General features: G+C 38.1%; 1 protein-coding gene across 1 annotated transcript in view; it reads left to right on the top strand.

Moving 5' to 3' along the window:
• Positions 1-13,266, top strand: part of NEBL (nebulette) — a 114,364-nt gene that overhangs the window by 67,465 nt on the left and 33,633 nt on the right. The window contains exons 15-21 of the mRNA XM_033100588.1: positions 705-815; positions 983-1,093; positions 3,261-3,365; positions 7,113-7,205; positions 9,770-9,862; positions 11,747-11,839; positions 13,139-13,231. Coding sequence (XP_032956479.1) covers positions 705-815; positions 983-1,093; positions 3,261-3,365; positions 7,113-7,205; positions 9,770-9,862; positions 11,747-11,839; positions 13,139-13,231 — 699 coding nt within the window. The remainder of the gene's footprint in view (positions 1-704; positions 816-982; positions 1,094-3,260; positions 3,366-7,112; positions 7,206-9,769; positions 9,863-11,746; positions 11,840-13,138; positions 13,232-13,266) is intronic.

The raw sequence follows: 13,266 nt of genomic DNA, 5'->3' as shown, positions 1-13,266 counted from the left end.
GAGGGGGCGACTAGTCTCAGTGCCTATGGCTTCCATTCTGTGCTCGGCAGTGAGGGCTTAAACCACCGTTTTCTTTGCTCCTAGGTCTCTGCTGTGAGCGTTGGGTTCAGCCATGTTATATGCTGTCCCCTCAGCCCTGTGGGCCATAAGCGGATCCCTAGCAGTCTGAATTCTTTCCTCTCTCGCAGCTTTGGTTGTTCCAGAATGCAGGGAGCTGGGAGCACTGAGCTAGGTCTTTGTCCTGTGCCCACGTGGCCCCATCTCTGTCTCTGCACTTCTCCCTTCCTTCCTCCCCCGCTCGCGCAATTTGCACACCTTTAGGTGATTTCAGTAGTGAGCCTCTTCGTCTTGCCTATCTGGTGTGCAGGGAATCCTTTGTGAGTTATAGTTGTGCAATTTGTTGTAAATTCTAGGGGAGATTTCAAGAGGCTCACCTCACATTGCCATTTTTATGACATCACTCCTCTGTTCTCTTTCTTAATTCAAATTAGTAAGAAAAAAAGCCTCTTATTACTTGCAAGTAAGTCGTTACAAGTCATTCCAAGTCCACCACAAGTTAAAATTTTATAGTTCTATGGAAATAAAAGAACAAATAAATAAAATAAAAGTCCAGCTTATCTCCAAAAGTCATGATCCTGACTTTGAAATGACCTCAAGTTTTTCAAATTATTTTAGGCCCTAATTCCATGTTTTATTTTCTACAGAAAGACTATAAAAGAGATCTGGAAACTGAAATTAAAGGGAAGGGCATGCAGGTGAGCACAGACACTCTTGATATCCAGAGAGCTAAGAAAGCATCGGAAATGGCCAGCCAGGTAAGAAATGAATGACATACAAAATTTAAAACACACACATTGAATTACATATAGAAAGCATATAAATGGTATTTCCACATGTGTAGCTTTGAGATTCAAACACATGAATATCTACATTGCTATGGGAAGTTATGCAAAGCTCTGAAGATCATTTTCTGTTCTTTTAGAAAGAATATAAGAAAGACTTAGAAACTGAAATCAAAGGGAAAGGAATGCAAGTGAGCATGGACATTCCCGATATGCTTCGAGCCAAGAGGGCGTCTGAAATATATAGCCAGGTTGGTAGAAAATGAAGATGCTCAGAAGGATGTATTCTGATACCCAGTCACCATGTGTTTTGTGCAGTTCTATGATTGATACCTTTTTGAGCACACTGTATTCAAAGTCAGTGTGCTCTATTGTAAAAGAACCACTGGCCAAAGATAATTAGCCTCGTTAGTAAAAGGGACAACTGCTGCAGATTCAATTCAACAGACATTATTCAATGTCAGAGCTCCTCTGCTAGGGGCCCCCTGTTTGGAGTCCAAGGGCATTTTGACCTTTTTTTTTTAATGCTATTGGACACTTGACTTTAATGTTCACACTACAAAAACAAGATAGCAAATGAGTTGTATTTTACCCATTTTATAATGAATATTATCATTAAAATAATCAGCTCCAACTAAAACTAAGAGTGAATAAAACTGCTCAAGGTGTAAGGTGAAAGTGAATATTAACTAAAAATTAAGAATTAAGTTTTCGTGGTAAAATTTAATCTGCCAAAAACCTGTCACATCCTCTAGAAAAACTGGATATGGGAGAAATAATGACCACAAAAGAAAATATTTAATAGAAAAAGAACTAAAATCTGATTTGGGCAAAAATAGTAGAAGAGAATGAAAAAAAAAATGGTTATGGAATACTGCCCAAGGAATTAAATTCGGTTAATGGGATTTATGCTGAAAATAGCTTCTAACAAAATTTTACCAAATTTGTTAAAATTCTGGCTAAACCATAAGCGAAGAGTCTAAACAAATGCTGGTTCAAAATGAGTATCAAGATAGGAGAGTCAACTATCAAAGGAGTTGTCCGCTTCTCACCCTCCTTGAATGACACAGCAGTTGGCATGTCCTGAAGTTCATATTCCTCTGTCCTCAGTGTGTCATGGTGGCACGTGAACTTGAAGTTGGCGCTAACTCTATCAGCTGAACTCATATCCTAGGTAAATATCTGAAACAGACAAATGGTGATTTGAGTCACTGGAGAGAAGTTGCTGTCTCAAGAATACCAAGCTCATTCATTCATTCAGCAAATACTTCCCCAGCACCTGTTTACCTGCAAAATTAGATATGGTTTTGCCCTTGGGGAAACTCCAGGCTAATCTAATAATCAAATACCCATGCAAATAGAGTATTACAAACCATGATATCCACTACCAGAAAGTAAAGGATTCAAGAATTAAGGCTTCCTGGAGGAAGTGATGCCTGAGCTGTCAGAATTCCTGCTTCTTTGACTTAACAGTGTTGATTTTTTGAGTATCACACAAAGATACTTCTGATTTTAAGGAATTTGAATTATTTTGGATTCAATGGAATTCTTAAGAAGACATAATGATGCTGTGGTGCATTTCAACATGAATAATAATTACCTTTCCTAACAAGCAACAGTATGCCATGATGGTTAACGTTGCTGATTTTGGAATGAGAGTGCCTGATTTTAAATCCTAGTTGTGACACTTCTTAGTTAATGACTCAGTTTCCCCATCTGTAAGAAGGAATAATGATAGTATCTGCTTGCAGGGTTAATTGAAGGAGCTAATGTGTGTTCAATATTTAGAATAATACCCATTACATAGTAAGTATTATATAAATGCTGGTACTAGTAGAAGGTATTGCCCAACTTGTATCAGAGCTCATAGTAGTACTTCAGTAGACAGAATATTGTGACTTTTATCTCAACTACAAAAATACTAGTACCTTTCCCTTCATCAAATGTATCTTTATCTAAAGTAGGAAGCAGAACATAGATCCAGAACCATGAAAGCAAGTAGGTATAGAGAGCCAGGTTACTTGTGGGAGCTATGAGGCAACTTTGAACAGGGGAAGGAACTGCGCGTGGAAGAGTAGGTTCTATACACAGGAGTGGGTGGCATAGAGGTCAAGTCCTCCGGAGGCCGTGGATGGACCTCCTGAGGCCGTGGGAACCATTGCCTCGGCAGAGGTGAGGCTGCTCCCTGGACTGTTGGCTTACTCTGTTTGCGTATTCCTTTTATATTTGCTATTGCATCAACAACTGCTTTGATTCATGAGATGTAACTGACAGCAGCCATGTGATGTAGTAGAATTGGAGGTTGTATCATTACTATCTTCTCTCTGTCTCTGTGTCTCTCACATGTGCACATGTGCACATGTGTGCACACGCGCACACACAGAGTTTCAGATTCACGTTAACGGTTTCTGTCTCTAGAAAAAGTATAAAGATGAAGCAGAGAAGATGCTTTCTAACTATTCTATTGTGGCAGATACTCCCGAAATTCAGAGAATTAAAGCAACTCAACAAAACATCAGTGCGGTGAGTAGCCATTATTTCTTTTCAGTTGCCTCCTTGAAATTTTATTTTGTAGGGAGGGCCTTTTCCTCTCATCATCTTTTTGTTGCATTACTTGAATTTCCTCTCTCATGTGTTATCTTTATTTCTTTAATAAGAATATCAAATGTTCTTACAGATTATAATTTATTGTGATTATTTTAGAATTACAAATTCTGATTTTCTTCTTTGGAACAGGCTACAGTTATTTTTGACTGAATTTTAAAATTTCGCTCAGAAAAGAAGTCACAATCTTCCACATAGATTTTACCTTGAGGATGCAAATAGTCATATGAAGTGATTTCTTTCCTAGTCATTGATTATTTGCACTGATAATATATCTAGGAATTTACTAGTTTGTAACCACTTTCTAAACTTTCACATTTTTATTTTGAGGAATAGGAATTATTTCAGTACTGTTAATTAAGAGATTGGGTCTATGTTTAATGGGTGCATGAACTTGAATTCTAAAACTATAATAATTGACCACACAGTCAGTATTTTAATGTAGAATTAGCTCATTTAGTAGTTAAGCAAAGGTGTCATTAAAATATAGATTCTATTAAGTCTGAGGAGTTCTGGGATGTTTTCTACTTTCTAATAAATTGGCAAATGCTAACCCTCTGGTACGTTGGGCCGGTACCTCTAGGACTACATAGGAAGGTTGTGTTCAGAAGTGGAGTCTTGGGGAAAACAGGGTCAGAGAAATAGGCTATTCTGGCCCTTATCTCCTTTGATTCCATGGCATTCCAGATTTCTAACTTTTGCAAGAAAACCTCTCTTATATCGTACTCTCCCAACCCCAATGAGGGCCTACTGGATTACTGTGTGTCAAGAGAAGGAGTAGTTCTGTTCTCATGACTGTCTTATAATTATTCTATTTTTCTGTAGAGCACTTTTGTTTTCTGTTTTGCTTTGTGTTTGAGAGGGGTGGATGTTGTTAGAGGCGGAGAGATGTGGGGTGGTTGATGAATAAGTGGAAGATGAGAAAATTAGACTGAATTATGTTGAATTAAGTTCTCCATGGCATCAATTATCCTTCCAAAAGCAAACATAAGTTCGATAAATGTTTTTTGTTCTTTACCAAACTGGCTGAGTTTTTCTTGTATTCTTCACTTTGTTGACATGCTATTTCATCAGCTATCAAAGTTCTTACTTTCAGAAGGAAAACTGTAGCCTGGTTCCCCTTGAACCTTTCATCTTGATATATCATACTGCCTGAGAGATAGATCACTTTAATAGTACACTCATGAAATCTAGGATTAGATTTCATCTTTTTTAACAGAATTTTAATTGTGTTAAATTTTTAGAGAAAGGGTAATTTCAGTATCTCTTCACAACTTGAAAGAAAGGAATTTTACCTTGGAAAATAATTAAAGGCCCTAGAACATTTATTTAGTGCTTAAGAGAAGGTTTCAAAGGCCCCATTTGCCTTCTACTTCTTCCAGCTTCCAGTGGAAAAAAAGAACAAAAAAAAAAACGTACACCCTCACTATAATTTATAAAGTAACTTACCCGCCAATTCCCCTTGAGCTAGGGGGAAAGGTAGAGGAGGTGCTTAAAGTTTTAAGTACAAACTTCTCCATTCAATGCCTGCCATTCATACTGGATAATTGCTATCCTTACCCAGTAGGTATTCTTCCATGTATATTTGGTATATTCAGTTTCTTCTTGAGGAAGTCAAAGGGTTCTTTCTTTAAGTCGTTTTCTTAACCTTTCTCTTCACCTTCATCCTTGGAGGCAGAGCCTTTCTTTAACTAATCCAAGTAGAACTGCTCAATTCGACTCATCTGTCAGGAAGTCGAGTAGTGACGTGGCATCCTAGAATATTAGCGTGCCCTGCCATTTGTGGATAAAGAGTAGGAAAGGCAAAGTAATGCTGTAGTAAAACATGCTTCAAAATGAATTGATTGAAAAATCTACAGAATACTAGTGCAATGAAATCTCTGTAGCATGAATGAAGCCATCTCCTGCAGAAAGCAGAAGGAGAGGGGTCTAATGATGAGCTTTATAAATGTGTTCTGATCCACCATGGATGGAGCCTGTCACAGGCAACACTCAGGTCTGGGAGAGAAATTAGTTTGGCAGAGAAGTGTAAAATGTTTGTTTCCTTCACTTTCAAATGATAATATTTGAAGTGTACCCATCAATGTACTGGAATATAATGTTATAAATGTTCTGTAGCATGCAGTTCTATTGCCTACAGTGAAATGACTGTGCCATTTTGATTAGTTGAGAGTCGTATGGGAAACAAAAATGTTCGTCTTTAATCATATTTAACTTCTCACCCGAGGAAAATCACACAGAGTGGTACAGTATATCATTTCTTCTCCCAGCTTCCCACTGCCTCTTCTAGCAAACAATAAATGCATAGTTCTGTATCTCTATGTGGTTGGGCCATAAACTCCTGCTTAGTATTCAAATAGAAAGTTGCCCTTTCAAGATTAGCTAGTTCTGTCAAACCAAGATACGATTCTCTAACATTTAAAGATCTCGACATTTTCCACCTCCAAAGTACAAGCCTTTTAGCTATTAGCTTTCTCTAAGAACTATTTTTGAATCTTACTTAGGGGTAGCCTGTTTCATTGTACTCTCGATTTAACTGTTTCGGATCTGGACTCATATTAGCATTATTACTCATTAAATTCCCAGAATCTAAGACATAGATGATACCTGAGATATTTAGGAACCACTTTTTTTTGACTGTCCACGTAGATTTTGGCCTTAATCATTTTAAACATTACCAAGTAATTCCTAAAATAGGTTTTGTGTAGATTTAACCCTTTGTTAAATTTCAATGTGTGCCTCTTAAGTCTAGCCTATATTTTCATACATATAAAGACATATGTGTGTCTTTTTTCTTGGATCCAATCCTCCAATCGTCCCTTCAATTTTAGACATTAAATTACCACCTGATGTGATGGCATCACTAAACATTTCATAAGTTAAAGAGCTGGTTCTTGTCCCATGCGTGACTGTACACTGGCACTACCATCTGTTGAGTAGACGTACCTCTAAATAAATTTAAAGGAGGAGCTTTTGAATGAAGGGGATGACAGGCTGTATAGGTTGACTTTACATAACATGGTGTGTATGTAGAAGACACTTGCTGGCTTTGTGCCTCTGGCTTTTCTATGGAGATCAGGACACAGAGGCCTTTGCTTTTAGTATATCCCTCCACCGCCCCCTTTCTCTTCTTCTTCTTCTTTTTTTTTTTTCTTATTTTGGATAATTTGAGTGCTCTCAGTCAGGTAAGCAGTGTTCCCAAGACTCTGTAGGTAATACAAGTTGACTTTTGCCTTTAAATACGTGGTAAAATTTAATTAACATTAATAAATAAAAACTTCATTTTGGATAGAAAATAACAAATTATTATATTACTTAAGATCATCTCCAAGGTTTTTTGGTGCATCTACCTAATGATAAAAATAATTTCCATAAGCAATGTTTGCTTACTTTAATTAAAACACTCCTACGGTGATGGATAGATGAATAGAAATGGACTTAGTCGCACTGTGTATAAAAGGAATCCTGGAAGTATCAGATAAAATAAAAATTTGTGTTCTCATTGAAGGAAAATTAATGTTGGAATTATAAAAATTCAAGTATGCCATAGTTACAAATGAAGAATTCTTAACTGTTTCTTTTCTTTTCTTTTTTTTTTTTCTTAACTGTTTCTTAAACCTTAACGTTGAATAAAACTTACATTATTTTTAAAAATAAATTATGCAGGTGAAATACAAAGAAGAGATAAAACAGGCAACAACCATTTCTGATCCTCCGGAGCTAAAGAGAGTTAAAGAAAACCAGAAGAACATCAGCAATGTGTGATCATATTTCTCTAAGTATTGTTTTCTCTTTTATTGCCTGGCACTATCTAGTGAGGGCGTGACACTGACACAGGGGAAGTGTCATCACAATGATACCACTGCAGGAGGGCCAGTTCTTGAAAGGTGGAGATAAGATTTCACACAACCTTGTTCTCTATTATACCTAGCTCAATGCTTCACATGCGTTTGTTTATTTAAAATAAAAAACAAAAACATGTTATTAAATTCCTACGATGCTCTTCTTTTGGAAGAATTCAAAAATGAGTGAGGTACACCCTAAGGTTAAGGGCTGTGAATATTCTCCAAGTCTCTAGGAGAAACGGACATAGGAATAAATAACAATTATGCACTGTTTATGTGTTATAACAATAAGTAATATTTATTGGGAGTTTGCTGTGCTTTTTGAGTACTTTACATGTGATATATCATTTAATAATAAGTAATAATTCCTCTTGCAAAGTCTTGTAGAAATGCAGAGAAGGAAAGCTGTGTCAGTGAGAGAGAGGAAAACCCTTTGAGGAAGAGTAACATTTGACTGAGATGTTAAAGAATTAATAAAGGTTTATGGTGGATTTCGTGAGGAAGGGCCTTCCTGGCAGAGCAAATTGAATATGAATGAAAGGCTTGTTCAAGGAGGAGAAGGCTTAGTGTGATGGGTACGTGGGGTGAAGGGTGGCACGAGATGGTGGTGGAGAAAGAAGTGATCCAGGTCATAAGGAGACATTTGGGAGTCCCACAGTGTCCCTGTGTTGTTAAGTGGCGTGCCAATGATCAGGTCTTGACTTAGTGATTAAATTGTCTTAATGTGTCCCTTTTTAAAAAAGAAAGGTTACTACCATGTTTCCCCCAAAATAAGACCTAACCAGACAATCAGCTCTAATGCGTCTTTTGGAGCAAAATTTAATATAAGACCTGGTATTGTATTATATTATATTATATTATATTATATTATATATTATATTTATATTATATTATATTAGACTGGTTCTTATAGCAAAATAAGACTGGGTCTCATATTGATTTTTGCTCCAAAAGACGCATTAGAGCTGATTGTCCGGCTAGGTCTTATTTTGGGGGAAACACGGTAGTTTTCAATTTATCATAGAAACATAATACTCTCTTAAAAACAACTTTATTTGAAAGCAATAGTTAAATGAAAAAATAATACTATAAATGACAGTACAGTTGTGCTCTGAAATGGCATTTGGTAAGTGACGTGCAAATGGCGGAAATTTGGGTAACAGTGGAAACAGTGGGTAAAGAGCATGGACCCTGGATTGTTGTTTCCATCCCAGCTCCAGACCTTATGTGTTGTATAACCTTTCTAAGTCACCAACCTCTCCATGCCTCAATTTCGTTATTTATAGCACAGGGACTAGAGTAGTAAATACGATCTCATCTGTAAAGCACTTAGCATGTTCGTAAATGGATGAATGCAAGGTATGAACAGTCTCCATATCAGATTTATGTCTCCAAACTTACATCCACTAGAAATTGACTGTAACAGTCTCTACATCAACAATGCTGTTCTCTGGGCTCTATCCAGAGTGGTCTCCTCATGTTTTGCCATCAACAGAGATTACACTGGACCTTTCCTCACTCGAACTCAGTCAGTCATCCCAGACATGGAATCGGCCTACACTCTCAAACTACATCCATAGCACAAAGAAAGTTGCACATTGTGGCAGAGGCCTGTCCCTTTGTCATTTATTTTCGAAGCTTATCAAATGTCTCTTCACTTGCACGTTCACTGCTGAGAGTGGGAGTCTCAAGTCCATTGTATCCGCAGGCCCCGTAGGCCTGGTGATTTCTTGGGGGGAAAAAACATTCCCTGACACTAAATTTAACTCTAAGCAATTACTGAGACTGTTCCTATGGTGTTCCTTATAATGGGATTTTAACCTTGAATTTTACATGTGCCTGTCAAAAATGTATTTGACGGACATACCATTCTTTTTCTCTGTGTTGGATGCTCACTGATTTTCTAGGATGTTATGGAATTGCTGTGAGAGCTGACCACAAGTGCTGGGTCTGATCCCCTGACTAGGAAAGGGTACCTCTATGCAGTACGTCAGGAAGATGTCCATACTGCTAGGTCAGAGGGCTGGCCTTCCAGTGCTGGAAGTTTGCAGGAAAGGAAACTTTGAGGTTCAGGGTTTCTTTATATGATGACCATTTGTCACTAAGTTGCAAGCGTACGAATGGTGTGAGCCTCCTGTCTAATGAGAAGAGTGCAGAATGATTCTTTTTAAGTATGAAATGGTAATTTGATAAATGTTGCTTTAGTGCTATGAAGAAATGAATTCGCAGAAAGGATTGTTTATTATTTCTGATAGGACTGAATACATGATACAATTGGAAGAATAACAACCAAAGGTGGAATTCAAAACATTTGGACAAGAAAAAGCTTAGTCTGGGATCCATATGATGTCCCTTAGCAGCCCCAGTGAAGAGTTTAATGAATGCTCTGTGGCTCTGTACGTTTCTTCTAATCTGATCAGTACGTGGGTGCACGTCTCCTTCCCGTAACCTCACGCTACCCTGCACCTTGTCTCCCAGCTGCAGTACAAAGAGCCATGTTGCAAGGCAACTCCAGTAAGCATGACACCAGAGATAGAGAGAGTGAGGAGGAACCAGGAGCAGCTGAGCACGGCAAGTTGTGTCTGTTTTCTCATATTGTATCAAACATTACGTATTTTTATTCTCCATGATGCTCTTTGAAAGCCTTGAACCCTCTGTGTAGTAGATGGTCCTTTTCATAGTCAAACTTGTAAAGTCATGAACTGTGGCCCTGCCGTGTGAGTCCAGGAAAGTTGGGATGTCTTTTCATAATTTAGCCATGTTTACTTATTCGGGAAATCTTCATTAAACACTCCAATGCACCAGGCATTATCCTGGTACACAAAAATGGATACGACCCAGCTCCTCTCCTCATGGACCTCATCGTTTAGTTGGTAAGTCTCTAAGACTGTATCCAGGTAAGGACCTGGAGAGCAGTGGGTCTGTTGTGAATCTAAGAAAAAAAATTATCTACTGGATTAGGGGAAAAGAAGAGCTGGCTTGATTGGGGTTCTAAGACATCTGTCAGGGCAGAGGGCCTTATAAATAAAACAGAAAACATTATTCGATCATTCAGTATTCTGTTGCTAATAAAGCAAGGATAATTCACAGGCATGAGGTACCACTAATGTACACCCTATACGGAATGTCTTATGTGAACTCATGAAGTTGGCAAAATTTCCCTGGTTTATAGGTGTGCGAGACTGAGGCTTGGGGAGGTCAGAGGACATGCCAGGGACCCACATTTTATAAGAGCAGAGCTGGGATTTGAACCCAAGCTTCCTGGAATTCCGAAATCCTTTAAAAAATGCCCCCCATAGTTATTTTTCCCAGGTTTTTGACCCTCTTATGGAACTTTTACCAATATAAACAATAACCTCCTTCTTCTAAACAGGTAATTTTGAAAGACTTTATTATTTCAGGGGTTTCTCCCAGGTGGAGGAGAAAATCAGGGTGAACACTGTTTTGTCTGTATAGTGTTTCTGGAGGGTAGTGGGAGTGAGGGATCTTTAGCTCTTCTTTTTCTTTCATTTTTTTGTCTGAATTTATTCATTCATTCAGCAGACATTTATTATAGCCCCTGATACACGCTAAGTATTCTTCTAGCCACCAACTGTAAGAAAACAAAACCATTCTTGGCCTCAAACTCACAGAGATTCCAGAATAATAAAAGTAAGAATAATGAGGACGCAGAATATCAAATAAGGAAACAGTGTATGTGAAATTTCACCTGGGATTTCTATCACCTATCCTGTACCTGTAAGAGTGGGATTTGACTGAGTCATGGAGAATAAGACAGATTTTCCAGTTCCTGAGAATTAGAAAACAAAAAAGTTAATTAATTTTAAAATTATAGTTGACATATAATATTAGTTTCAGGTGTACAACATAGTGATTTGACATTTATATACCTTACAAAGTGATCACCATGATAAATAGAGTACCCGTCTGTCACCATACCTGGTTACTACGATATTGTTGATTTAGTTCCCTATACTTTATATTTTACATCCCCTTGACTATTTTTATAACTGGCAGTTTGTACTTTTTAATCCCTTCATCTTTTTTGCTCCCCCACCAACCCCTTTAGCTTTCTTTGAAAATTGAAGCCTTAGGGTCAGCAAGAAAGTCACTGGCCTTCCCAGGCTGCCGTGGCGGCCTCTCTGTTCTTCTCTTGTAATGACTTCATTCGGATGTTTCCCCCTTATATTTCCCTTACTTTTCATCCTGGACATTTTGCAGTTAGTTTTGATATTGAACAGCAAATTGTTTATTAAAAATTCATTTTTAAGAAGCACCACCAACGCTTGAGCCTGCTAAGTCAGACGAATCAGAATCCGGGGTAGATGTGAACAGGAAAGTTGGTACATATCAATTGTGGAAAAAAATGTATAAAACGATAGAGTTAATTTTGAGGTTCATCCTCTGTGGTATTTGGGTCTGCTGTCTATCAAAATTCTTATTTATCTCCCACAGGTAAAATACAAAGGAGAGATCAAACAGGCCACCACCATTTCTGACCTACCAGAGCTGAAGAGAGTTAAGGAAAACCAGAGGAACATCAGCAATGTGTGATCTTAGCAACTTCTTTCTTATGATATCAAATGTATTGTCAACATGTCAATGAAAGGATTATGTTTACAAACTGTTCATGACCTTGAGTTGATATTGAATTCTGCTCTCAACTGACTACACGTTTATTTGAGAGGTTTCAGGGTATTAGGTATTGTGGGTCCAGCCAGGCATTCCTGCACCAGAGTTTCCAAGGACATGCCCGTTTGATTTTTTTTTTCCTCATTTGATTTTTGTCTGCAGGTTTTTGTGTTATCTCTGTTATCTTTTCTTCATGTTTATGGTAGGTGTGGTTCCTCAAAGGGACACAGCGGGAGCTCCTGGCATCGTGGCCTTACCTGTGTACCTTCTTACTCTCTAGCCTGTCCAGCCCACTCCCAGCTGTTATTCCATTATTATTGGATAGTGTCTGGGGAGACATTACAAAGCGTGCATGGCTAAATAGGTCACACGGGACAGGCCCGTTTTAGGGGCACTTGATTAGGGCTGTCAGTTTTCACTTAGACGCTAACCCCTGGCCTGCTCTAACTCCTCTCTGTTTATGTAATCCATGGACATAGTTCACTGAGAGAATCCTTTTTGAAAGTCATTACCATATAGATGGTGTCTTTGGAAGAGGAAATCTGGAAATCTGTTAGGTCCAAAGAAACTTTATATTCCTCAAACCTTTCAAGTCATTTGACCGGATTGTAGAGTGGAGGCAGGTTATTGTTGAGCACTTTTCCTAACAACTACGTTTTGGACAAGTAGATGCTCACCTTTTCCTGATGTATTTAGAGTCACACTTGATGTGACTCCGTTCCTCTCAAGAAGGGCCATGGTTGTTGCGGAGGGCAGGAGGACTGGAGGAGTGGGAAGCACGCCGGCCTTTTTATGCATGACCATGATCACCTATTTGAAGACATCCTTTAAAAAATTCTGCCGCAGTTAATCACTGAGAAACCGTGATAGTCTAATACCAATCTCTGTGGATAGGAGTGCCTTTAAGTAATATCCACGAAGACGGTTTTTATCATCTTCCTTTGTGATAAAATGTTTCCTATAGCTTTACTGATGGTATGCCCCTATATTTGAATACATTCACAGTTATTTCATTAGCAGTGACGCACTGCTATGGGATGAATTTAAATGGATTGATTTAAGATGCAAGCATTTTAAATATGACTAGACCTCTGAAAGCACCCTCTTTTTTCATAATTTCTTCTCCTTGGCTAGGTCTTTAAAATAAATACTGTGAGTCTCTTATTTAGTTGAAATGATTCACAATACTCTATTTTTTGTTCCCTGAAATGCTAGGTTTATTACAAAGGTCAGCTGGGAAGAGCTACTGCTTTAAGTGTAACTCCTGAAATGGAAAGAGTGAAGAAGAATCAAGAAAACATTAGTTCGGCAAGTTGGTTCTATTCGTTTTGGACTATCACAAA

The sequence above is a fragment of the Rhinolophus ferrumequinum genome (assembly GCF_004115265.2).
Source record: "Rhinolophus ferrumequinum isolate MPI-CBG mRhiFer1 chromosome 5 unlocalized genomic scaffold, mRhiFer1_v1.p scaffold_110_arrow_ctg1, whole genome shotgun sequence".
Lineage (NCBI taxonomy): Eukaryota > Metazoa > Chordata > Mammalia > Chiroptera > Rhinolophidae > Rhinolophus > Rhinolophus ferrumequinum.
This window is presented reverse-complemented; position numbering and strand designations above follow the sequence as displayed.